The following is a 25,958-nucleotide window of genomic DNA, read 5'->3' as shown; positions in this document are numbered from 1 at the left end:
ATTAGGTAGAAGCAAATATTTAAGAAATGCACTTGAAGGTCTCACTTGATGAACTAGAAGGGGGAAAATATCCTGGTTTCAAAGGTTTGAGTTTTGGCTTCTCTTTAATCTTCAAAGCAGCAACAGCTTGAAATACTCAAAGCCAAGGCCTGAAAGAACAGGCTGCACCCACCCTAGTCATTCTTCCAGCGGTATTTCACCAAGGGTCCCTGCCTCCCAGTGCTCAGTACCACACTTGGCTTCAACAAGTTTGTCTGAGGAGAAGGAATATTCAGAAAGGACATGGATATTTTTGGTGCTAAGGCATGTTAGAGAGACTCTGGGCTTACTGGAACACACGGGCAGGTCATTAGGAATAATTCTGGGACCTCATTCCTCATTTCAAGTACCTACCCCATCCTCCTAAGCCTCAAACACATACACATCTTGTTCTTGTTTCCAGCCACTTCTAATGTCTGCTACCTCCTACCTTACGCGTCCTTTTACATCGCCACAGATCCTTTGGAGATAAGGGGAGGAAACAAACAGATGCAGTGGGCAACGAACATGCGTAAACATTTCACGAAGGGATTTCTTTAATAAAGAGATTTCCCCATGGGATAGGCCCCTGATTGTTTGATACTTTTTAATTGGTACCAATATGTTCTCTATATGTTTTGTGTCAACCTATTTGTAAATGTATAGATAACACAAATGTATAGTTAACTTTGAAGATGCCAACACACACCACACACACACACACACACACACACACACACACACACACACACACACAGAAAAAAAATGCAAATCCTGCCCACGAATCTGGTAGCTGCTGTGGCCAGTCTGTCCATCACACAGAGAAGGATTGCGGCAGTGAATACAGTTCTCAGTAGCCAGAAAAGTCCAGGATGTGGCAGGTTTTGAGGTGGTTAGAAAAAGAAAGACTAAAACCAACCAATCAAAAGAAAACCCCTCAAGACCACAACACCAAATAATTAACATTTGGGGACTTTCCTCCTAATCTTTTTTAAAATCTAAATATTTAAAAATGGTTGGGTTCTTGATTTTACAGTGGCACGTACGGGGTTTTCTACAGATCTTTGTTTGTTTGCTTTTTGGAGACAGAGTCTCTCTAATAGTCCAGGTTGTCCTGGAACTCACTATGTAGGCCTGGCTAGCTTTGAACTCAGAAAGATCTGCCAGCCTCTGTCTTCCGAGCGCTGGGATTAAAGGCATGCACCACTACGCCTGGTTTGTAAAGTGTTTTGTTTGTTTGTTTTTTTGTTTTGTTTTGTTTTTTATCTTTTACCCACGCAACTAATTCTCTACATTATTAAAAAACATTCTCCTATATTTTTCCAACAACATAATTTCATCAACGCCGTTTCCACCCTGAACAACACTGTTTCTAAGTAAACCACTCACAAACGTCTACAAGTAGAAATAACTGGAGAGAGGCAAGCTTAGAGAGAGGCATCAGTTTCTCCATGATGACTAGCTAGCGTTAGATGAGTGGTTTCCCTTTTTTTTCCACTCCCAAACCTCTGGCATTTGACTAAGTTTTTCTGCTTTCACTCCCTTACGGGTGTCCACTCCTTTCTGGCGACTGTGCTTTTTCTTTCGATGTTGTATGGATGAACAAAGGGTTGTTTGCGCGGTAGATTTCCCCTTTGAAGCGTGTAGGGCAGTTCAAGAAGTCCAAGACACTTTTTAAAAGCCTGGATCTTTTACAGTGTCTTATCTGACTCTCCCTGACTTGCTGATTCTGAACAGTTCCTTTCAACAGAGTGTAATAGTTAAAGGGAACGTGGAAGTGGGCTGTCGGAGATCGTTCTCTATCACTAGTCAAAGTCTATAACAGGTAAAAGTTCTGTCCTCTGAACACCGGTTCAGAGCTACTTAAATGTCTTCGAGGTGTGTCGGAGGGTGAGGAAGAGAATGTGCGTGCAACCAGAACACTGAGTCCTCTAAGTTGTGGAGGAAAAGTCCCAAATACGCGCAAACAGTTGGCGAGGGTGGAGAAGCGGTCTCGGGTAAGCCACTGCCCGGGGAGGGGGTGGGGGGTGGTCCCCCTTTTCCAGCAGGAGCGCATGGGCCACCCTCTTGGGTCTGGCAGGCATTTGTGTCCGAGGGATTTGTAATGCTCGCCATCTCTCGGGGTCCCGCAGGAGCTGCGGATTGGAGGGGGACCCTGCTTGCCAGGCAACTTTTGTGGCTCATCGCTCCTCTGTCCTTTCTCCTACTCTTGTGGGATGTTCAAGGCAGACATCGTAAAGTTTCTGCATCCCAACTTCTCTCCCTAGCTCCCCGGCGCGGTGCCTTCGCGCCCGGGTTCCACGCACAGGTCCCGGGGTCTGGGAACTTGGCGAGGCTGCTTCTCACGCACGAACCCGGGACCCCGCTGCAGGCGCCGCCTCGGCCCCGCGCGCGCCCCCGCCCCCCTCCCCAGCTCCGCAGCCGAGAGCCCGGATGTTGGATTCCATCCCTGCGCCTGGTCCTTCATTTCCATAAAAGGGCAGCGCTCCGCAGGGCCGAGATTGCGGCCGCCGCCTCCCCCCGCGGCGCTCCCCCGAGGCGCGCGCCGCCCGGGCCCCACCAGAGCGCGCGCGGCCCCCGCGGGAGCGCGGCGGGAGGAGAGCCGGAGAGGAGGGGGCGGAGGCCGGCTGCGGGCGGTACTGCGGGGCGGGGGCCGGGGCCGGGGCGGGGAGAGGGGGTGGGGCGGGGGCCGCGGCGCCGGGACTCCATTAGCCGCAGCGGGAGCCTTCGCTTCCCTCAGAAGCAGCGACGCGGGCGCCGCCGGCCTCGCCTGTTGCCGCGGGAGCCGGGCGGGAGGAGCACGGTGAGGGGCGCAGCGGGAGAACAGAGCGCGGGGAGGACGCGGCGGAGCGGAGCGGAGCGCGGGCCAGCGCAGCGCGGTCACCCGGGCCGGGTGGGGAGGCGCGGAGCGGGCCGGGCGCAGCGGCGGCAGGTGAAGGCGCCCGAGTCCGCTAGGCGGGTGCGGCGGGCGGAGGCCGCGGTCTGGGTGCCGAGGCGCCCGCAACCGGGCCCTCGGGGGTGCGCGCTTAGCCGCGGCTCCTCCGCCTTCTCCCTTGCTGCGGCCGGCGCCGTGGACTCGGTGGGGTTTGTCTTCCTTTGGGGGAGTGACGCTGACGAGAGCCATTTCCTCCGCGCTCGCAGGAAGGAGCCATGGCTCTGGACGGGATAAGGATGCCAGATGGCTGCTACGCGGACGGGACGTGGGAACTGAGCGTCCATGTCACCGACCTGAACCGTGATGTCACCCTCAGAGTGACCGGGGAGGTGCACATCGGAGGGGTGATGCTGAAGTTGGTGGAAAAACTCGGTGAGTAGCACCCCTGATGCCTCCAATGAAGACTTCCCAGAATGAGAGGAGGGGGTGGGGAGGAAAGACGGCGGGGGGAGGGGTGGGATTGGGAGATCCTAGCACCCGGCGTGTGCTGCGCTTAAAATGCGAAATTTGTTGCTATCGGGGCGCATAGACTCGCTCCCCTCCGCGTCCTGTTTGTTATTTTGATTTTTACATAAGGTAGTGATTCGAGCCTACTAAATAGTTAACTGCGGATTCCCGGGACGACTTGTTGAAAGCAACGAGGAGGAGAGTATGCAGGTGAAAGTTGTGAATGTGGTATTACGGGTCTGTAGGTGTTAACGCCTCATACCCTCATTGAACCTGGGTGTGGATGACGCTGTTTATTGGGGAGAGTGTGCACTGGCGTCGGTCGGTATGAAGTTTCTGTAGCTGTACTACGTGATGGAGTGCCCTGAAATGTTCCACTCTGAGCTCTTGCGAGGGGTGGGGCAGTGCTTCACAAACTTGGTATCTGTATTCTGAGTTGGAAGTGAGCTATTTCGAGCATTAAGAAGCCAATGAAAGAACTTCGTTTTTTTGGTGGTTCTTTTTTTCTTTTTTTTTTTCTTTTCAAGCAGACACTAAACTGAGTTGAAGTTGACAGTATTTATTTGAGTACACATGGATACTGGATTGATTCTGCCTCGATTGTAAGCCAGGGCTGTCACCCAGGATATTTGAGAAAATGGCACTACCCATTTTGTGATAAGGCAAACCGTTTTCACCTGGCAGAAGGACCGGACTAGATAAGATGATGATTTTATCGGGAGAGCTTTTATCTGAGGAACAGCTTTCAGACCTGCAAAGTGCTTGCTGCTGTGGGATAATGAAGTGATAAGGTGTTTTGTGTGGGGATGTCTTTTTGGCGGGGTTAGTTGGTTTTAATCAGTATTCATGCTTCAGGCCATCCTGGAAAAGTAAGGAATATTCGTCTCTCAGAAAATATATTTCTTATCAAGGAGGAAGGGGAACTGCCTATTTACCATATAAACTTAAATGAAATAGCCTGATACAATTTGGGAATTAGGCTGATTTCATTTATTAGGTGAATCTACTTAATGCCCCTGCAGGGAATTTAATTATTGGAGGTCTAAAGAGGAGCTCGTTGTACCGCCTCTCAGTAGCAGGGTCCTCCCAGTACTGTCCGTTGTCGATGCCAGAGACAGCCCAGAAAGAGCCACCAACCAAGTAACTGTCGGTTCACTGCTTTTTTTTTTTTTTTTTTTTTTTTTTTTAATGTGATTCAAGTTAATCACTGTTGGCAAAATACTTACCAACCTTTTTTGTCCAGTTCCACTTGGGGATGAAAACTACCCAATATGGTTCCTGTTTGACAAGGACCCGGTAGTTTGTATCAGAGTGCCTTATATGTGATTAGTGGACCTTGCTGATACATTGCCGTTTTTAATTATTTGATTGGTTAATTTTTTGGTTTTGTTATCCGAGACTATAGTCTCACTATGTAGCTCTGGCTGGCTTTGAACCCGCCGTGTAGACCAGCCTGCTCTGCTTCTGAGTTGTGGCATTTAAAGGGGTGCCCTCCCCATGCCCAGCTCTACACGGTAATTTTTTTTTTTTTTTAAGTAATGCAATAAAAGATCTGTCAAAGGTGACTTAGACGAGTTGGAATTCTCAAAAAGCCAGGCTTTAATGAATAAATAATGATTTCTACTATATTTACATCACTTTGACTGACTGTGTTATGAAATCACAATTATAAATAGAATTGTTGGGGGATGAGCTGTCTGTAGACAGGATTGATACTTCTGAGTAACTATCTTAATCATGCCGATGTTAATTAATTACATGGAACGAGGGGGACACAGGGATGCCTCTGTGTGTAGGAATTTTGTACCTGTCCTCAGTTGGACCAGTTCTCTCGAGTTCTAAGTTCCAAATGGGGGAGGCATTGCAGACTTTTGACAAGTACACAAGAGTGGGATACCATTTAAAATGTCCACAAATCAGACCAGGCAAATTAGAAAGGAATTTTTGCAGTTTTTCGGGTTTGTCTTAACATTGGGATGGGCTGCCTTCTGAAGCCCTGCGTGTTATCAGCAAAGGTATTAAAAGACCAACTCGATGACTCTTGCCAACAGTGGCTGACTAGATCAAAGCAGCCTACAGGAGTCTAGGTAAGAGGTGGAGGTCTTTTTAGGGATGAGATGGTACGGTGTCTGGTGTCTTCAGATTGCACAGCTGTACTGGGCATGTAGCAGAAGCAGGCTTACGGGGCCATGGAACGGTTAGTGGCAGTATACTGCAGGCAGCCTTAACTGTGTATGATGACCCTGTCAGCCTCACTGGAGGGTAGATGATTAGCAAAGGCTTTACAATTCACGGCACCCCATGATTCCCTGGAGTTAATAGACCCCAGGTTGACCCTCCCTTTCATGCCTTGAGTTGTGGAAGCTCTGGAAAGGGGGTACCTTTGCTGTCATTAGGTCCTCAGAGATGCAGGTGAGCAGTGAAGGGAGCAGCCATTGTGTACAGCAGGTTTTACTGTACAGCTGGTGTCCCTCCTGGAGCAGACCAAGTCGGGAGCATTGATGATGCTTTCTTGGTGTGTGTCAGCGGTTATCCTTGTAGTTGGTTTCAGTCTTTTCTGAAGAACACTTGCATTCCAGGGAATGTAGTTATCTAAACCTGATTCTCAGATTTATTACTTTAATTCCCAACCTCTGAAAAGACTCTTACGTCTTAGCATGGACCACATTCGTCATTCTGCTTTAGACATTAAAAGAAAACAAGAAGTATATGCCGTGAATGCGATAATGGGCTTTGGGGGTTTATAGCTTGATGAAACTTTTATGATTGGCCTGTGTAGGCTGATCGTAGACAGTCTCATTATTGTACATCTCCATGTATGTGAAGAACTGCTTTTTTTTTATCCTTCTTTAAATGCTATATAGAACACTTTAAATAAGGGCTTTAAATATTACTATAGTCTTTTTTATTAAAATAAAATGTTAACGGCCACTGTGGTGGCACATACTTTTAATCCCAGCATCCAGGAAGCAGAGACAGGTGGATCTCTTGAGTTTGAGGCCAGTCTGGTCTACAGAGCAAATTCCAGGACAACCAAGCTACAGAGAAAAATTCAGTTTCAAAAAACCCAAAAACAAATAAGTTAAAAAAAAAAGAAAATTTAGATGTGTGTAGTTTAATTTTCTTTTAACTTGGGTATAAATGGTACTGTTCTATAAGGATAATTTCATACACGTATATGCCATGCATTGAACATGTGTTAGTTTTGTTTTGAAGCAGCATCTCATGTATCCTGAGCTGGCCTGGAACTCACTATGTAGCTCAGGCTGGCCCTGAAAATACTGGGATCCATGCATAGCATGTCTGGTGTGTATAGTTTTTGTTGTTGTTGTTTTTGAGGTTTTCTTGTTTGTCTGTTTGTTTTTAAGAGAAAAAACTTATATCAAGGATAAGGATTGTAAAAATAAGATGAAAAAAGATACAATTTAAAACAATTATATCTAAAAATAAATTGTAAAAGAAAGCTTAATTGGCTGGGATGCCTCTGGAGATCACTGGAAAGCAATTAGACCTGTGAGAGTCAGGGATTCATCAGCATTGAGGATTCTGGGTACCAAAGGGGATGCTTAATTGGTGTTCTGTTTGGTTTTTCCTTTTTCTCTAGGTACTCTGAGCTTTTGTCCACTAAGTTTTAGAGTCACTTTTAGATGACTTTCTAACAACTCGGTTTGCGTCTCTCTAGAAATACTCACTTTCAGTGGTGAGTAAGGAATGCGTGATAGTGCGGAGCTTAATGAATGGAAGTTTCAGCAGCTAGCTCTGTGAGCTGGGAGAGAGGGAGGGATCCACCGCCTATGACCGATTTCTTCCAGCTCTGAGTCTGAAGTTAAATCACATCCCCATGATACAGATTTAAAGGGAAGTCGTGGGATTCAGTTACGATAAAGAAGAAATGAGTGGAGCCGACTTAAAATCTGAAAATTGCCCTGCCTGGTACTGCACACCCAGCACTTGGAATGGCACAGGCAAATGGGTCTTTGAGTAAGTTCCAGGTTGGCCAAGTCTACAGAATGAGACCTGGTCTCAAAACGGGGGTGGGGGGGCAAGGATGGGGGGGAGGAGTGAGGATCCAGTTAGGTTTTGAAGTTAGCATGTATGATCTAAACTAAACTAAGATATTGTGAAAGGTATTCACACACCACTCACTGTGATTTTTAAGCATTTATTGTACCTCCCGGAAGTGCAAACAGCCAGGTTTGAACTCCAGGAACTCTAAAAGCAAGGTTTGAGTCAAGAGCCCGATGATGGTGCTACACATTAGGACCTTTGTCACCTTCAACACTAAGTGAGAGGCTGACAGATGCACACAGGAGAGAAGCAGAGAAGCTGTACAGAGAGAACTGTACAGCTCTCTCTCCCTTTTCATGCATATGCCTCCCTGAGGGAGAAGGACTTACTTGTTTTGTAGAATGGTGTCCATGCTGGGAAATCCTCTTTCCTCCTTTGAAGTCTCACAAGTGACTTTGTGGATAATGTGTCACTGACTCCAGCTGAACTGTGTTATAAGTCATGTTTTTAAGTCTCTGGAAGAGCAGCTGGCCAATCAACTGAAGTGAGTCGAGTCCTAGTTAAACCTGATAGCAAGCTGCCTAAGTGTTTCCGTACTGTGACTGAATCCATAGGCATTCACTGTTGAACTTTATCTGTTTCCTAAAATCTTAGAAGTTCTTTGAGCAAGAGAGAGGGTGCGTGGTAGTTAAAACACCTGCTACCAAGCTTGAAAAACCACAACCAGAGTCCAGTTCCTGGGACTCCGGAGGGTGGTTTAAGGAGGAACTCTTCTGAGTTGTTCTTTGACCTTTGCACATGGACTGCGGCATGCTCACCCCCAAAACAAGATGATTTACGTACACACACACACACACACACACACACACACACTTTAAGTTCCTTAAGAATAGAGGACAATATAAAATTTACTATGCTTTTTATAAATTCAGAGTAAGTATGAACTATTTTGGAGGTATATGGTATTTGTTCCCTTTTAAAAAAGGAGGGTGGGGGATAGGCTGCCACTAGGTATACCATACTGGCCTGATCTACTCAGGGAAATCTTCCTGTCTTTGCCTTCCTGAGTGCTGGGATTAAAGGGGGGTGGGTAGGCTTTGCTGTTCATATTTCCCTCTGCCAAGTTTTATGTCCCAATTTTCTACAAAAAAGAAAGAAAAAGTCTGATTACAACTAGAGCTAACTTATTTTTAAGGCAAAGGCTACCTTTTTCTTTATTCAGTTATTTACAGAAGGCCGTATCACTTTGTCGTTCGATCTCACTGTTGGAAAGCACAGCTCTTAGGGCTGGTTGAGCAAGTTGTTGCCATCGTGACCTTTTGCCCTTAAATACTCAAACCCAGACTGCCTAAAAATGAAGGTTTCTCTCTTAGACAGTTGCAATACATTTTTATCACCTCCAGGGAATTTCCTATTGACCGAACACTGTCGTTTTCTATAAATATGCACACATTCAAATACATTCAGATTTTACAGTTGTCTCAATGTTGGTGACAGCCAGACTGGCCTCTTACTCCTTTATTGTGCAGAATGTCTAAGTGTAGAGTTCAAGGAGTATGCAAGTAAGATACGTGTAAGATAAGTGTCTTTTTCCAGACCTCATAGCTACACTGGGAAACAGTCCTTGATAAAACATCTCTTGGCCTTTCAAAGCAAAATTATCAACGTGGTACCTGATATTTTTGTAAGTTCTCTTTCATAGACTGTATCTTTAAATTCAGTGTAAGATTACTTGGACTGTTGGGAACGTTTTTATTTTAACATTATTTTCGTGATGGGGCCTCCTTATTTTGCTCAGGCTGGCGTGGAATTCCTGGACGTAGATGATCCTCTTGCCCTGACTTCCCAAGTATAAGAGTTAGAGATGTGCACCTTGCACAGAGCTACATTAACATTCTCAGACATTGACTGTAGATTGTCCCTAATGTCAGCTGACCTCATATTGCTTTAGGTACTAATGGATACTCTCCAGTCAGTAAGGATAAGAACGTGTTGTCTGTCTGCCAGCAGATCTAATTGCACCTCTGACCCCTCTTGCTTCTTCCTGGTTTGTGCGATCCTTGAACAACCAATCCAGCCTTCCAAGGTGGGGTCTTAACTTACACAGAAGTCATCATGTGGACCTGGAAAGCTGTAGTCAAGGCCAGAGTTACTACATAGTGAGTTTGAGGCCAGTTTGGGCTCCATGAGACCCTGTGTCAAAAAGTATAGAGGGCCTTAGCCCAACAGGTAAAGACCTGCTGCCAGGCCTGACATGTGAGTCCAGCCCACAGGACTTAGATGGTGAAGGAGAGAGCTGACTCTTATAAGCTACCCTCTGACCTTCACACATGCACATGTGCACACCTCCAGCACACGCATGCTCTGAGAGCACACAGACGGACATGCTCAGGGATAGTTGTAGTAAATTGAAAAGACCCTTTCACAGGTTTTGTTGAGACCTGAGTTACGGACACAGGTGCTTTATATAAACTCTTCGTGCTATACAAGTACAGAGACGACGCTTTGTCAGCATTGACCATGTCCGGCTGTGCACTGCAGAGGAGGAAGGTGTCCAAAGAACAGTGGAGAATACTGTTTCCTATTTGGGAGTGCAGAATTGTACGCCCCAAAAGGAGTTTAGCTTGGATTACCACGCGTTCCCACCCCCTCCCTTAACTCTGAAACACATACCTGCCTCTAATGTAACAAAGAGCTATTTAACCACTATTTTCCTGAGATTTCTGAAATGCAGCTGACCGGTAAGTGGATGATGGTATTTCAGAGATTTGAGAAATTTATAGCCAGTGGTAATTTAATTCCCTACTTAATCTGTTTTATAAGAGCAGGTGTTTTATATTCATTTATAATAAAGGAGTGAGGTAAGATTATTTCTTGGCACATCAAAACATGAGGCTGGTTAGAAACTCATGAAAAGACTTTGAGGGGAAAAAGCTAATGTATTTGGATTTCTTGCTTGTTTTCGATACTAATACTCAAAACCATGGCCTCACAGATGCTAATTGAGCAAGAACTCTCTGACCCTGAGCTAGACCCTCAGTTAGGGGTAAAGGATACTTAATAATTTCACCCAAATAAGAGTAGTAAAGAGTAGTAATGCCTGGAGTGAAGTAAATATTGTGCAAGGTGTTTTTAAATAACTCACTATCCTTTTAAAAGATCTGTTTCACCTTATGCATCCTAATGTCTCATGTACGTCCGTGCACCATGTATACCTCCTACCATGTGGGTGTTGAGAATTAAACCCTGCTCCTCTGAACCAGCAGCCATTCCTCTCAACTGTTGAGCCATCCCACAAGCTTTAATAAACTTTTGTTCTAAGATGTGACATTTTGCACTTGAGTTTGTAATTGCAAATCCCTATCGTAATTAGTTTTTGAAATACATACAGTTTATTATCAAAATTACTATACTAGCCGAGTGTGGTGGCCCATGCCTTTAATCCCAGCACTCAGAAGGCTGAGGTAGCTGTATTTGGGTTAGGCTAGCCTGGTCTACAAAGCAAGTTCTGGACAGCCAGGGCTACAGAGAGAAACCCTACCTCATGCTAGGCCCGCCAAAATAATTACTGTATTAGTCTGTAAACACTGCGTACCCAGCATCTTTTCACACTACTACTGTTCTGTTTGTCTTAAGTAGTGTCTCGTTCAGCAGAGACTGGCCTAGAACTCTTGTGTGGCTGAGGAAGACCTTGGACATTTGATCCTCTTCCTCTGTCTTCCATATGTGGAATTACAGACATGCATCGCCATGCCCAGCTTATGTGGTGTTGGCGACCAAGCTCGGGGCTTCTGCATGTGAGGTACTCTACCAGCTAAGTTATATTTCCAGCCCTGCTGTTTCTCTTAATGTGCACATATGTTTGGATATAATTTACATAAAACAAAAATAGTTGTTGAATGTAATGTTTTGGGTTTTGGTAGCTTTACAGTCATGTTAAACTACCATAATCAAGAAATAGAAATAGGCCCCAAGTTTCTTTGTATTTCTCCATAATCCGCCTAGCTCCGCAGCTTGAGGCCCTTAAGCCATTGCTGGTTTGCCTTTTCTGGGGAGCCTTATAAGGGGAACATCTGTTTGAATGTGGTTGCTTGATACAATTTGACTCTTTGGTCCATAGAACATGTTCGTAGTGTGGAATGTTAATCTGTGGAATAGATGTGTATTCTAGTGGGTTTTGTGGGGGAGGAGATGGGAATACCAAGGTTTCTTGAATAGCCCTGTTTGTCCTGGAGCTCTGTAGACAAGGCTGGCCTCGAACTCAGAGGGCCACCTGCCTCTGCCTCCAGAGTGGGATCAAAGGTGTGCACCACCACCCAGCTTGAATATGCACCATAATTTTATTGTGATTGAAGACATTTGGGTTGTTTCCAGTTTTTGGAGATTATGAATAATGTCATAAAAGCGTGCAGACATAATTTCCCATTTCTCTTTGATAACTACCAAAGAGGGGGTGGCTGGGCCTGAAACTTAAGCTGAAAGTTATAAGAAATAGCCAAGTTTGTCCAGAGTCATTTTGCCTTCCGTTCAACATTGTATAGGAGTTTCTGTTAGTCCCTTTGCCTCTGTACTCAATACTGTCAAGGTTTCTTGTTTTCATGTAGTCTGTTCTGATAACTAGGTAATTTTGCTTTGGGCAGTGTGTCTGGAATGAGTAGAACATTGGTTTTTCGAGAGCTTATTTGCTCTTGTGTATATATAGGTGACTGAAGCTGACCGGCCTTCCTGGCCCAGAGAGCCTCCTGAGGCCAGCTCCCCAGGGCTAGAACGAAAGCTCACAGCTCCACTGTAGTGGGGACAGCAGTTTGGGTCCGTTGCAAGCGCTGCCATGTGGGTGCTGAGAATCAAACCCTGGTCCTCTGGGAGAGTAGCTAACACTCTTAAACGCTGAGCTGTCTCTAACCTCCTTGAGTGAGAATATTTTACGTTGGTATGTCACTCCAAGCAAGGTTAATACGACACTCACTGCATAGCTCAGGTTGACTTTGAATGCATGGGAACCCTTCTGCCTTCGCTTTCTGAGTGTTGGGTTTGTAGATGTGAGATCTGTACCCTGCAATGATTCAGGATTGAGACTTGTCTCCTGCCTAGGTGCATGAGATCAGCCCTGGGTGACCTTTACAACTTGTCTAGATTACCAATCTGAAAAAAAGCAGCAGGAACATCTGCTCCAAAATTTATGATCTTAGCTCTGTATCTTTGTATACTTTGTAACAATTGTAACTTTAAAAAATGTATCAGGTATTTTAAGGTTGACATTTAAAGCATCTGTATAATGATGTTTTGGGTATCTTTTTCCATAATAGAACACCCAGAGTTATAAGTGAAACACAAAAAAGTGCCAAGTTAATCGATTGTAGGTTTCTATTGGGTAAGTGCCTTCTGGTGTAATGTTCCTTAATGTAATTTTGGGGTTCCGACTTAAAATTTTATAAAGCTTAAAAATAACTTGGAAAAAGGCAAGCAAGCGCTGTATCCGTTTTAAAACTGACTGTTTTTAGATGGTGTGGTGATAAGTTCTGTGGGTCTGGAAGCCCCCTGTGGCAGGCTCCTGGCTGTGCCATAGACTAGCTGTGTGACACTGGACCGTCCTCCTCATCTGTAGAGTGAGGGTAATCTATGGCCTCGCTGATAGAGTGATTGGGAGGACGACATCAGCAAACATGAGTGTTAACATCTGTGGTGACCGCCAGTGGTTTTGTACACTTTGAGAAGCTGAACTAGAGAAACAGTATTTTGTAACATGAAAAATGTCTTTTATGAAGTTAAGCCAACCAGCGCTCATTTATTCTCTGCCGCGTTAGAAAGGTAGTGAATCTCTTTTTGACCACCGTGTATCAATGTTAGTAATATTATAAAAGGTTAAGTATGAAGATGTTTTATAAGCCGTACATTTAATGCTTCTGTATGGACTGTACTGGCATCAGAGCGAACTGACTAGACAAATCCCTTTTTTTTTTTTTTTTTTTTTTTTTTTTTTTTTTGCCAGCAGTTAAGAACTTAGTTTAAAATGTGGCCAGAGTTGTGTGTTTTGTAGAACAGCTTTATTTTTATTCCCACTTAACTTAGATTCGTCACCTATTTCTTAAAGTCGGTTTTTTGGTTAAATATCTCTGGCAGTTAGTAGAAAGTCGGTTTTATTTCCGCATTTGGGAGTCAGAGGCCTATATATCCCTGAGTCCTGGGTCATCCTGCTCTACATAGCAAGTTCAAAGTCACTGGGGCTACACAGTCAGACCTCCCAAAAAAGGTTATCCTTACTATAAGTTATAGTATATCTTACTACATAGTAAGTGAATAAAAAAAAAATAAATGAAAAGGAAGGAAACGTGGCTGTTTCTAGGTATGGTGGAGGAGAAGGTTGTTCTAGATATTGGGTGAGTTTAGCCAGAAGCAGGGACCTCTAGGAGAGTCCAGAGTGGACATATCCCTGAGCTGGGCCATGTTGGGGAGAGGGTGGGGGGAGAAGGGTGCAGCAGCCAGGAGGCCCAAAGGTACAAAAAGCTGTAACCAAAATGGCTGTTATATAGGGAAGGGCAGCTGGGGGAAGGGCGGCCCAGCCCCCTGTCTGGAGAACTTTAGGGCAGAGGGTGGAGTATGCCAGCCAGACCCTGTAACTGAGGGATCAGAGAGATCTTGGAGGTCAGAGCCACACTGATATGTGAAATGCCCCCCCTCAGCATGTGTCTCTGGTTTGAGACCCAACAGGAAGACCTCTCAAATCGAATAAAAGTTAGCCTTCAATTACTGTGCAAACCTAAAACATGAATGTGAGAAATAATTTAAGATGTTTGAATTGTAGTGTTTAGTTAGTCAGAAATCTTTGATTTAGTTGTTTGTCAGAACCACTTTGGAAGATTTTTCCCCCCACCAGTTCTCTTTAATAGTAAAACATCATATTATCTTATTACCACATGTGTGTGAACACTAGCTTGACATCACGTATGTTTTATGGTCTTGTGCTAAGTTTCCTAGTATCCCTGTGCCTTGGTTGTCTTGAAAGTGAAGTGTGGCTAGTTCTACAGTTACCCTCCTGGGGGAGAGCAGTCTTGACACATAGTCAGGTAGCTATAGTGGTGGGTGTAATTTTCTTGAGGCTCTGTTTGAAATCCAAGAGTGAAATCCAAGGTGGTGATTGCAAACAGGGACGTTAGGGTGATAGACAGTTGTGTATAGATGCTGTACGCTCATGCTACATTTCCATTACCGAGCTGTGTAGGACAGCACGTGTGGGGTGAAGAAGCGCATGGATTCATCTTTCCCAGGAACAGTGGCAAATGCGGAGGGAAAGTGTTCCTTTAATATGCCCTTCCTGTTGTCACTGCTTTCTAATAACAAAATGAAGTAGATCACTTTGAGTGTGAAGTTGGTGGATTGGCTAAGGAAAAAATGCCAGATAATTTTGCCGTGGTAGGGGAAGGTGGTGGAGACTTAGAAGCATAACTGATGACCAGCCTGAGGATCCAGTGAAAACTTAGACATTCCGGGTGGATGGGGACTGCAGCATGGTGGTCAGAACTGTACTCGAGCACAAAGCGCCATTTTGCACTTGTTTATTCTCCAGTCACTCACTCGCTATTTTTAAGTAAGAACTGTTGGAGTGAATACAGACTTTTACTACCGTCCCACTTCCAGTAGTGGGGAAAGACGGTCTTTACATAGTCGTTACTAAAATGTAGCAAAAGTCCGTGTAATAAAACAGGCGTGTGTACTGAGAACCTGACCCAATATAGGACAGAGTGTACGGAGGGAAATGACTTGGAAGCTCAGACCCGAATGTTTTAGAATTTGTTAGTATTTTCTTCTGAGAGAAATTTAAAATGTCCAAGCTAGGAAGTCTTACTAAATCGTCTTTTGAACTAATTAACAGCTCTGACCACCGTTAAAAGGACCAATGCAGTTAATTGTTGTGGGTTGAACATTATCTAGTATACACACTCTCTGGTGATAGTCTTTGAGCAGGGTTTTACTTGGCTTTACTCTGACTTCTAGGAACTAAGCCATGTTAAATCAGTTAGCAGCCTTCAGTGTTGGGTAGAGAGTGACCCTCCCTCAAGAAGTGATAACTGTGTAGAGTCTACTGTGTGCACTCTGTGCTTGCATGGTCCCTTTCATCTGAGAAACTTCTCAACCATATTATTACATACTTGGGGTAGAATGTAATAATAGATAGGAATAGAGAAATCAAATGTATGGACATAATTTTGTATTTGTACAAAACATGACCCTGACCGAAACAGCCTGAGGAAGAAAGGGTTAATTTCAGCTTACAGTTCTCAGTCCCTCATTGAGGGAAGTCAGGGCAGGAACTCAAGGCTGGAACTTCAAGTCAGGAACTGAATCAGAGACCTAGGTTGCTCCCTGTACTGGCTGGTTTTGTGGGTCAACTTGACACAAGCTGGAGTTATCACAGAGAAAGGAGCCTCCCCTGAGGAAATGCCTCCATGAGATCCAGCTATAAGGCATTTTCTCAATTAGTGATCAAGATGGGAGGACCCAGGCCATTGTGGTTGGTGCAGTCCCTGATCTGGTGGTCTTGGGTTCTATAAGAAAGCAAGCTGAGCAAGCCAGGAGAAGCAAGCCAGTAAGTAACATCCCACCATGGGCTCTGCATCAGCTCCTATTCCCTGACCTGCTTGAGTTCCAGTCCTGACTGACTTCCTTTAGTGATGAACAACAATAGCTGAATAAGTCTTTTCCTCCCCAACTTGCTTCCTGGTCCTGACATTTGTGCAGGAATAGGAATCCTGACTAAGACACTCCCCATGTGCAGTGATGTTTTGCCTGCATGTATATCTGTATGAGGGAGGATGTTGGGTTTTCTGGACGTGGAGTTACAGACAGTTGTCATATGGGTGCTGAGAATTGCTGGGCCTTCTCTCCAGCCCCATAGAATACTTTTGTTTGTTTTTGAGACAGGCTCTCACTGTGTAGCTATGGCTGTCCTGGCCTCCACTCAGATACACTGGCCTCTGCCTCCTTAGTGCTGGGATCTCAGCCTCCTTTCCTGTCGGACTGAGAACTTCCCTATTGTACCAAGCCAGGGGTGGCACCACCTGCCATAGACTGCGCTCCCACATTAATCACTGATTAAGAAAAAGTTCCATAGACTCACCCATGTGACAATCTTACAGAGACACTGCCAGTTGTTTCTTGGATAACTCTAGTTTGTGTTAAGTTTGGTAGAGATGGGGAAGGACGTGACAACCAGGAGAGCCAGCCTCCAACTTGTAATTTCAAGTGCTGGGGTTACAAGTTTGTACCACTCTTCCTAACCTTTGTTTGTTTCGAAGAGCGAATTCCAGATTCTTGTTATGAAGAAGCAATAATAGTTTTTGTTCGAAGTTTATTTTTTTCTGCTAGTTTATTATAACAATTACCCGAAATCGTGTGTCTTTAATAAGATTTAGTCCTCACAGTTCTGGTGACAGAGAAGTCTGGGTCACCCTGGTCTGTTTCCTTGGTGGGAGGGATGCCCAGCTCTGGCCTGACTCCCGAGACCCCTGATTCAACCAGCAGAGCTCTGTCCTCTGCACTGCTCTATTCCCTGAAGCCCCGTCACACTGGGGTGGGGTGGCCACACGTGAGCATAAGGTATCCAAATCGTCCTCCCTAGCAGTTTCTAAATATTTCCCACCATGGGGCACAGACCCCATCAGTTCACCTCAGAAGCCTTAATGTAAGCTAACGTCTTTATAATTGAATACCGTACTTTAATTGAAACATGTTAGTTTGAGTGGATGGAAACGTGAAACAGCTCGTGTTTCTGTTAATAGTTAAGTTAGAGTTTTAAAATACAACACAGAAATTTCAAAACAATGCTTTACCACCAGTGTACTCCTTTGTTACTGTGACTTAAACTGCATAGCCTAGCAACACATTCCCATCTTCTGCTTGCGCTGTGACTGATGAGTGACGTACAGTCTGGGGGAGCTGAGTGACCTCTTTCCACCCAGTCAGCAAAGTGTGTGCTTGTGTTGCCTCTTGTCTCCGAGTGATAAACTTCCAGGACCTTTTATAAGAATGGAAAACTGAAAGAGGAGATTGGCGAATGCAGATACAAGGACAAATAGTGAGCAGGAGTGAGACTGAAACCCGACTGGAGTACTGCGCATAGCTCAGCTTGGTCACCTGGCTCCCAGCGCCATTCAGGACACTCAGATGCCACCAGCGGAACTCGAGAAAACTTGGTAAAGACAAAATCATAGAAGAAAACTTCCCTAACCTAAAGAAAGAGATGCCCATGAACATACAAGAAGCCTACAGAACTCCAGATAGATTGGACCAGAAAAGAAATTCCTCCCATCACATAATAGTCAAAACACCAAATGCACAAAACAAAGAAAGAATATTAAAACATAAAAACAGATCTATCAGAATCACACCAGACTTTTCACCAGAGATTATGAAAACCAGAAGATCCTGGACAGATGTCTTAGGGTCTCCTACGAGAACACAAATGCCAGCCCAGGCTGCTATATCCAGCAGAACTGTCAATTAACATAGATGGAGAAACCAAGTTATTTCATGACAAAACCACATTTACACAATATCTTTCTGCAAATCCAGCCCTAAAAAAGGAAAATAGATGGAAAACTCCAACACAAAGGAAACTACAACCTTAGAAAAAGCAAGAAAGTAATCTTCTTGCAACAAACCCAAAAAAAGAGAGCCACACAAATAATAATTCCACCTCTAACAACAAAAATAACAGGAAAAAACAATCACTATTCTTTAATATCTCAACATCAATGGAATCAATTCCTCCAATAAAAAGACATAAGAGAGGAGACAGTGTAGCAGGGTGAAGACGTCGTCATGGAAATGACACCAGAACAAACCTGCATGTATATAACAGTGATCTCAAATATTTCTTGACGCTGGTCCTACCACCATGGGGATTGAGCCCAGGACCTCTAACTGCTAGGCTAGCACTCTTCCACTGAGCTGCCGCTCTTTAAACATGTTTTTATTTTAACAGGTTGTCACTAAGTTGTGTAGGCAGTCTTGAATTTGTGATTCTTCTGCCTCAGCCTCCCAGGTACCTGTGAGTACAGGTCTGTGTCACCAGCTCAGAGTGACATCGAAAATACAGAGTAGCATTTAGGAGGCAGAGGCAGGCAGATCTCTGTGTTCAAGACCAGTCTGATCGACATAACATCCAGTGTAGCCAGTGCTGCACAGTGAGACCCTGTCTCAAGGAAACGTACACACCATCACCACCCCTATCTTCAACAGCAACAAGAATGTAAAGAGTAAAATGTTTATTCCGGTTTAGAAAGTAGAAGGACTGACTTCACCACAGCACAAAAGATGCTGTTTCCAGGCCGTGAGTAAGTGTTGTGCAGGAGGGCGATGGCTCAGTGAAGTGCTTGCTGTACAGCCATGAGGACCTAAGTTCTATTCCGAGAACCCACTTAGTTAGACCGGTGTTGGGGCAGTGCCTGTAACCTAGTACCGAGTAGGCAGTCAGGAAAGTTCCTGGGACATGGTAGACAGGCAGGCTGAAGCTATGAGCCGCATGTTTATAGACTTAAGACCTCAGATCCCCGAAACAATGGTAGAAGGAATGAACCCATTCCCGAAAGTCGCCATTGGACTTCCTTACACGCACATACACACGGGCACACACACACACAGCAGTTAAGATACCTACAAGAAGATAGGTCATGGGAAACAGGGATGCTAAGGTGCAGACCAGTTGGGGATAGAGGTGAAGGACAGCACAACTGCCTCATTCCACAAGTTGGGCCAGAGGACAGGGATGGACGAGGCCTTAGCTGGCTAAGATTTGTGTAACCCGTGAAGTGGCTTAGATAACTGCCAGTTGAGACTTTAAAGTTTTTCATTAGAAGTGAAATGAAATTTGCATTGGGAACATTAAAGAATGTGAACTGGGCCTTGGTGTGATACAAACCTGTAGTCCTAGCTACTGGAAGGTTGTTTAAATATTTGAAAGTTCAAGGACTACTAGGGCTGTAGGGTGAGTTCGAGGTCAACCGTAGCGGTGTAAAGAGGTCCTTCTGAAGCAATGAAGGGGCCGTGCTGTTGCCCAGGGTGGTCGGATGTCTTCCCGCCCCTTGATGCTGAACGCACACAAGGTCAGTCTCCAGTGTGGGGTGGGGCTAGAGATGTTGAGTAAGGTTGGGGGTGTGAGGAGGGGAGGAAGGGACAGATGACAGCTGCTGAAGTACTCAGTTCTTGGACAGAAAAAAAAAAAACCTGAGAAGAGCATAGAGCGCTCTCGGGTTTCTAAAAAGAGTAACAGGTTAATATGTGTATCACACACGCAGGGAGGTAACTGTGCGTTCTGCTAGGTGAGGTGGACACAGATTGGGGTCAGTGTGGTCCAGGATTTGCGTGCTCGAGTGGTAATTCTCTTCACTTTATTATGAACAGACAGTGCTGTGTGCTAGGTTGTTTCAGCAGTGTTCACGCGTTAGAGCTTTTGTAACTCTTTTAAAGCATCTTCCCCTCCCCCCAACTGTCTTTGGTACATTCCTGGAACTATATTATAAAAACTTAAATTCTGGAGATGTACTATTGAATTCTGTTTCTTTAAGGAGCATTCTTCTAGGACAAGATTAATTTAGAAATTTATCTTGGGTCATTCTTTCTAGAATAATGTGGCTACCGAAGAGCCATCTTAAGGGAAAGGAGTGACTTAGATGTGTGTATGTGTATACTATTTAAATAAGTGTGTATGTATGTGTATACTATATAAGTAAGTGTGTGTATGTGTATACTATATAAGTGTGTGTGTACTATATAAATAAGTGTGTGTATGTGTGTACTATATATAAATATGTGTATACTATATAAATAAGTATGTATAAAACTAAAAAGTATATATTTATACAAATTTGTATATATATACATATATACACATACACTCAGGCACATATATATGTGTATATACAAAACATACACACATACTAGAAATTCAGTTTCTAATATTAAAAACAGAAGTAGCTATACTCAGCCAGGGTACGTGCCAGTCACTAGTCACGGCTGCTTAAAAGGTGAAGATGGGAGGTCTGATTGTCCACTCCCCTGTCTCAGCACTGAGATCCCGTCCGGCTTTGTGCATGCTGCCCCAGGCTGAGAGTTCCCATGCACATCAGTTCTGTTGTGTCTGGAAGACACTGTTTCAATGGAGTCATCCACTACCTCTGTCTTAAATCTCCCACCTCTCTTCTGCCTCTTGGGCCCCGAGAGGAGGACTTGGATGAAAACACTCCATTCAGGACTAAATTCTCCAAAGTCTCTCCCTCTGTACACTGTCCAGTTGTGTGTCTTTGTGTCAGTGCCTGTGTGCAGTAAGACGGGCTTTTCAGGTGCGGGCTCAGCAGAACCCCGATGTCTGAGTCAGCAGTGTGTCACTGTGTCCCCTAGCAGAATAGTGGGATGTAGGCCCATCTGTCTATTCTGAGCCTCATGGCCAGTTTAACAGTATGTTCCATCTCTTGGTTTGAGTTGGTTGCGGGGGTGGGGTGGGGGGGTTGTTTTGTTTTATTTTGTTGCTGTTTTGAGACAGGATTTCAATTATGTAGCCCTGGCTGTACTAGAACTCACTATGTAGATCAGGCTGCCCCTGCCTCCTGAGTGCTGGGTTTAAAGGTGTGTGCTACCATGCTGGTTAGCACCAGTCTTATTTTCCAGGTAGGTCGCTGTTTTTAGGTTGCAGACTTTATTTAATAACCTATTTTTTCTTTGAAGAAGTTCAGCCAATCTTTGTCAGTCCTGAATGGCTCCTGTTTTCTGTGTGAAATGTTCAAGTGTATCAGTCAACTTTGTAGTTCTCCTGCACTCCTAGCTGTCCTCTCTAGTCAACAGTAAATAGCCAGGACTCCAATTGTCAGGCCTACAAGAAACTCCACTTCCCCAAACTCCAAAAATGGCAGTCCTGACCCAATTCAAACTACTACAGAAGGATTTCTGGTGCTTAGTTAACATTCCTCAGGAGCTTGTCAAACAGGTCACCCAAAAGGAGGGAGTCATTTCCCTTACCTCTGGCAGAAGGGACATATATGGCTCTTCATTGACATACATCTTTGATACCTGTCAGAATATCAAAGTCTAGGTTAACGTCCACGCTCCCTCAGTCCCTCCGTGTTCACAAGTCCTTAGAGTTTGAGGAGTCGGAGTTTCCTTTGGACCTTACCTTCCAGCCTCTTTGTTGGTGAGAAAGGATAGTCTGACTGCTTCACAGCTGGAGAGGGCCCAGAAAGCCTGGAATGCTGGTCAAAGGTGAGGAGGGGGAGGGGAGTCAGGTAATGAGAGGAGACCCGGGGAAATTCCAACAGAAGCATCTGGCTTGTTGACCTAGCCTGAAGAACTGTGCTTTCACGGTGTCTTTCCTCGTGATTAGGGCTGGCTGGTGGGTTCTGCAGTTGATTCCTGGATGCTGTCTGTCAACTGAGTGGGACTCTTCTGTCACACACACACACACACACACACACACACACACTCTCTCTCTCTCTCTCTCCCCCCCCTTCCTCTCCTCTGATCTTCTCCCCTCTCCCCTCCCCTCCCCTCCCCTCCCTCTCCTCCCCTACCTCTCCCTCATCTGCCCTAAGTCCTCACTGTAGGGTAAGCAGTTAACAGCTGAGGTAGACTCCACTTTGAGCCATAGCAGAATGAAGCCTGAAAGTTGTCAGTGTGATAAAAGTGTAAATACTCATTTGTAGTAAGAAATTTCTCAGCAGGGAGGAAAACAGAGTTTAAAGACCCAAAAGATGGTTCTGGGATAAAGCGTGGCTAGATAGAGGTCAGACAGAGGTGTTCTCAGCACTGGGAAACACTTTTAAACTTATTATTTAGAAAACAACTGAAGACAGTTTCAATTTTGATCCTGTGACTGTAATGATAGCCAGTGTTTTTGTTACCAAGACCTTGAAAAACAAGTTCTTTTCAATGAGCAGTAGTAAAGAAGTAAAATTGAGTCAGTAACAGCAGCATGGTACCTGGGCTTGTCTTTCATTGGAACCTGTTCTGTGAGTTCCTTTCTCAAAGGAACCCTGTCAGCAAGGTAAACCCCCCTCAGTTGTGCTTTTGATTCGCCTAGGCTCTCTGGTTGTCTGTTTGGTTCTCCACAGTTAGCCTGCCATTCTTGGCCTCTCCGGATGGGAAACGTTTTGCCTTCGTGAATAGTGGATGTGTCTGACGGCTGCACTCTGAAGTTACACTGCTTGCTCCACTACGGTCGGTCCTGTCAGGTTACAATGATGCTGTGGTCTCTCTCCCTTCTGAAAACCCCAACTGGAGGACTCCTTGGGCCTGCCATGCCTTTCTGAGCATCGTCACCTGTAATACTGCTCCTCAGCTTAAAATGTCAGACCCACATTTTTTTAAATGTTGCTCAGGGAATCACAGTGCTGACCAGACTAGAAGTCACTAAGGGCCTTATCTCGTACTCACAATAAAGCCTGGACTACTTTCTCCTGCAGACAGGGCTCCTGCCTGCCCCTGGAGTCTTCGCCTCCTGACAGCAGCCCTCTGGTCCATCAGCCTCCTTCAGCTGCCATAACTTTGTGTCATCTCTGGCACTGGGGCATTGCCCTTGGCACACAGTTTAATGGGTGTTTGTGAGTGAACCATTTTACCGGGGCTGTTTGCTACCCTACTGTAGCAATGGCAGTAAATGTGGACTAAGTTGGTAGCCCGTGCTGCTGGAGGTGCTGGGGAGATGCTCCATGGGTAAAAAACATTAAGCAGACAGGAGTTGGATCCTTGGCTCCATAAAGCGGCCATGTTGTGAATCCCACACAGTGCTGTGATAATACTAGAGTGTCCACTGTGTAAACACGCACTACAGCCTCCACAATCCCTCTCCTGCCCTCTTCCATCACCATTTTTCTTTTGGTAGTATGTGCATGTGCACACATGCACATGTGCACCAGGTGTGTGTCGTACATGCATGCATGTGCTAGATGTTGTATGCACGCCAGATGTTGATGGCAAGTGACCTCTTCCTTTTTTTTTTTTTTTTTTTTTGAGACAAGGTTTCTGTGCTGGCTAAAGTTATGTCAACTTTTGACACAAGCTAGAGTCATTGAAGGGGGGGAACCTCGATTGAGAAAATGGCTTCCTAAGATCAGGCTGCAAACAGTCCTGTAGGGCAGTTTCTTAATCAGTGACTATGGGAGGGCCCAGCCCATTGTGGGCGGGGCCATGTCTGGGCTGGTGGTTCTGTAAGAAAGCAGACTAAACAAGCCAGTAAGCCCTTGTATTGCTTCTGTCTGCGTGAGCTCCTTCCTTCAGGCCCTTTTTTTAGTTCCTGTCCTGACTTCCTTTGGTGATAGGCCGTGGAGGTGGAAGCTTAAGTCAAATAAGCCCTTTCCTCCCCAACTTGCTTTTGCTCATGATGTTTCCTCACAGCAGTAGTGACCCTAACTAAGACAGTCTCTGTGTAGCCCTAGCTATCCTAGAATGGAACTCGCATGTAGGGTGCCTTTCCTCTGTCTCCCAAGTCCCAGGATTAAACGTGTGCACAGCACTCTTCACCTCTTCCCCTCTTCCTCTTCCTCTTCCTCTTTTCCTAGACATCACCTCACTGAACCAGAAGTTCATTGAGTCCAGCAAGAGTGGCTGGCCAGGGAGCTCCAGGGGTCTGTTTCTTTCCCCCACTGTCCCCACACTAGGTTTCTGCCTTCTTCCTCCTCTCCCTCTGGGGGTTAGGGTTCTAAGCTCCTCCGTGTCTTTCCTTGTGGATGAAACACATTAGGCTCACTGGCATTGCCATGGGCAAGAGGTCTTCTGTCATATGCTGGGTGAACAGAATCCCCACAGGACTTCCAGTCCCTGTGTCGCAAGTCGTTCTTGTTCATGCTTATCCTCACAAGCAGGCTGCTGCTTCGTGGAAGAGCAGTAGAATTGGCCTTGGAAATCAGGCTGTAAAGAGAAGCAGCAGCAAGCCACTTGTGGTTTATAAGTGTGCTGGCGGGTTGTGTTTTCAGGCTCCCATGTGAGCTGTGTCTCTTTCAAACCTCATCACAGTGTGCTGTGTGTGTCTGATGGGAGACAGGACACAAGGCAAAGGGGTATTGGGGAAGGTTGTGGGTTTGAAGTTTGTTTATGGACAATGAAGGGTTTTGCCTTTGTTTTTGCCTTTAAGGAGGCGGGTTTATTTTGACCCATTTTCAGGGTACAGTCCATCACGATGACAGAAACTTGTCTGAGGAGGCTTCTGGAGAGTGTTCAGAGTCCAGACATGGAGAGCCGCAGTGTGTCTGTCAGGATGATGCTCAGGTTGAGCATGGTTCTGCGCCTCAGGAATCCTTGTGAACACACAGAAGCCTCTTAGCTCCTGGGAGCACGAAGACGCCAGCAGATGGTGCATTAGGTCCTTTGGACTTTACTAACCCTAGTTTTACATCTTACTTGAGGTGGTTTTCCTTTCCTTTCCTTTTTTACTTCAAAAATGCAATTTTTGACCACTTGTAACTTTGGTGGTCTGGAACAAGTTGCCTCTGTCAAAAAATCATGGGCAGCTTCTACTTCAGATTGCTCCTGAGGCCTTAACTTCTGGACCACATTTCATAGGAGCCTGCCCTTTGTTAGGGCTTCGAGCAGTTTCTCCCTGCCAGCCCCGCCAGGCAGCTGTCGTCCGCATCAGTAAGCATTTATTTCAGTCTGGGAGCAGGTGCCTGAGGAACCGACCCACTCCCACTTCACCTTCAGCTGTGTGGGCAGATTCCTAACATGCCGGCAGCGTCTGCTGCTAAAGCACAGGATTTCTGTGCCTGAGTGCTTGGCCCTGGGCCACTAAGAGAGGTGGCCAGGAAGTGCTAGGCATTCGGTGACCCTGGCACAGTGCTTAACCTAGGAATGGAGAAATGGCCTTTTCTGCTCCCGTAGCAACAGCCCTCAGTAGCAAAGGACTTCGGTTGTCCCATGTGCTCCTAAACTCCGCACCTCGGCTCATCTCTTCCTAATTGCTTCACGCTCCCTCCCCAGTGCTCTTCCTGGGGTCCCTACCCCACCCCTGTTCTACAAGGAAGCCACACAGTTTATCTCAAAGTTACTTTGGGGACAACCTAAATCTTCTGGATATTTGGATTCAGGGTAGCTTTAAATTTTACTTCTTTAGTTGGCTGGTTGGGTGGTGGTGGTGGTGGTGGTTGTTTTGAAGACAGGGTTTCTTTGTGTAGCCCAAGCAGGCTGTCTTGGAATGGAACTCTCACTGTGAACCAGGCTGTCCTCAAACTCAGAGGCCTGCCTGCTTCTGCCTCCTAGGTGCTAGGACTGAAGTGTTTGTAACTGTTGAACTGTTTCCTCAGTCTCCAGAGTGACTTTATTACAGTCCTGGCCCACCTTTCTTTCTCTCACTGGAAATTTGAGACTTTGTTTCCTTAGTGGGGATGTTGTCAGAGGTGTGGGGAGGAAGGGTTTTGTATCTACCTACAGGCTCAGCCTCTCCGAATATCTTAATCTCTGTTCCTAATGAGAAAAGTAACAGGTGTGACCAGTTACTCTCCATAAAAACCCCAGCTGCAGCCGACTGCTGTAGACTGATCCAGAACTTAGTACTTCCAAAAGTCGTCAGATT

At 45.5% G+C, this 25,958-nt stretch overlaps 2 protein-coding genes across 16 annotated transcripts in view; one reads left to right on the top strand and one right to left on the bottom strand.

The window, feature by feature from the left end:
* Rps10l6 (ribosomal protein S10-like 6) overlaps positions 1-25,958 on the bottom strand; it is a 489,065-nt gene that overhangs the window by 42,906 nt on the left and 420,201 nt on the right. The window lies entirely within an intron of this gene.
* The window catches only part of Fermt2 (FERM domain containing kindlin 2), a 95,393-nt gene that overhangs the window by 23,809 nt on the left and 45,626 nt on the right, over positions 1-25,958 (top strand). For 6 of the 15 annotated variants that reach the window (XM_039093097.2, XM_063274092.1, XM_063274088.1 and 3 more), the window contains exons 1-2: positions 2,527-2,654; positions 3,160-3,325. In XM_039093097.2, coding sequence (XP_038949025.1) covers positions 3,169-3,325 — 157 coding nt within the window. In that variant the 5' untranslated portion in view covers positions 2,527-2,654; positions 3,160-3,168. 15 annotated transcript variants of the gene reach the window in all.

Source organism: Rattus norvegicus, chromosome 15 (assembly GCF_036323735.1).
Source record: "Rattus norvegicus strain BN/NHsdMcwi chromosome 15, GRCr8, whole genome shotgun sequence".
NCBI classification, from domain to species: Eukaryota; Metazoa; Chordata; class Mammalia; order Rodentia; family Muridae; genus Rattus; species Rattus norvegicus.
This window is presented reverse-complemented; position numbering and strand designations above follow the sequence as displayed.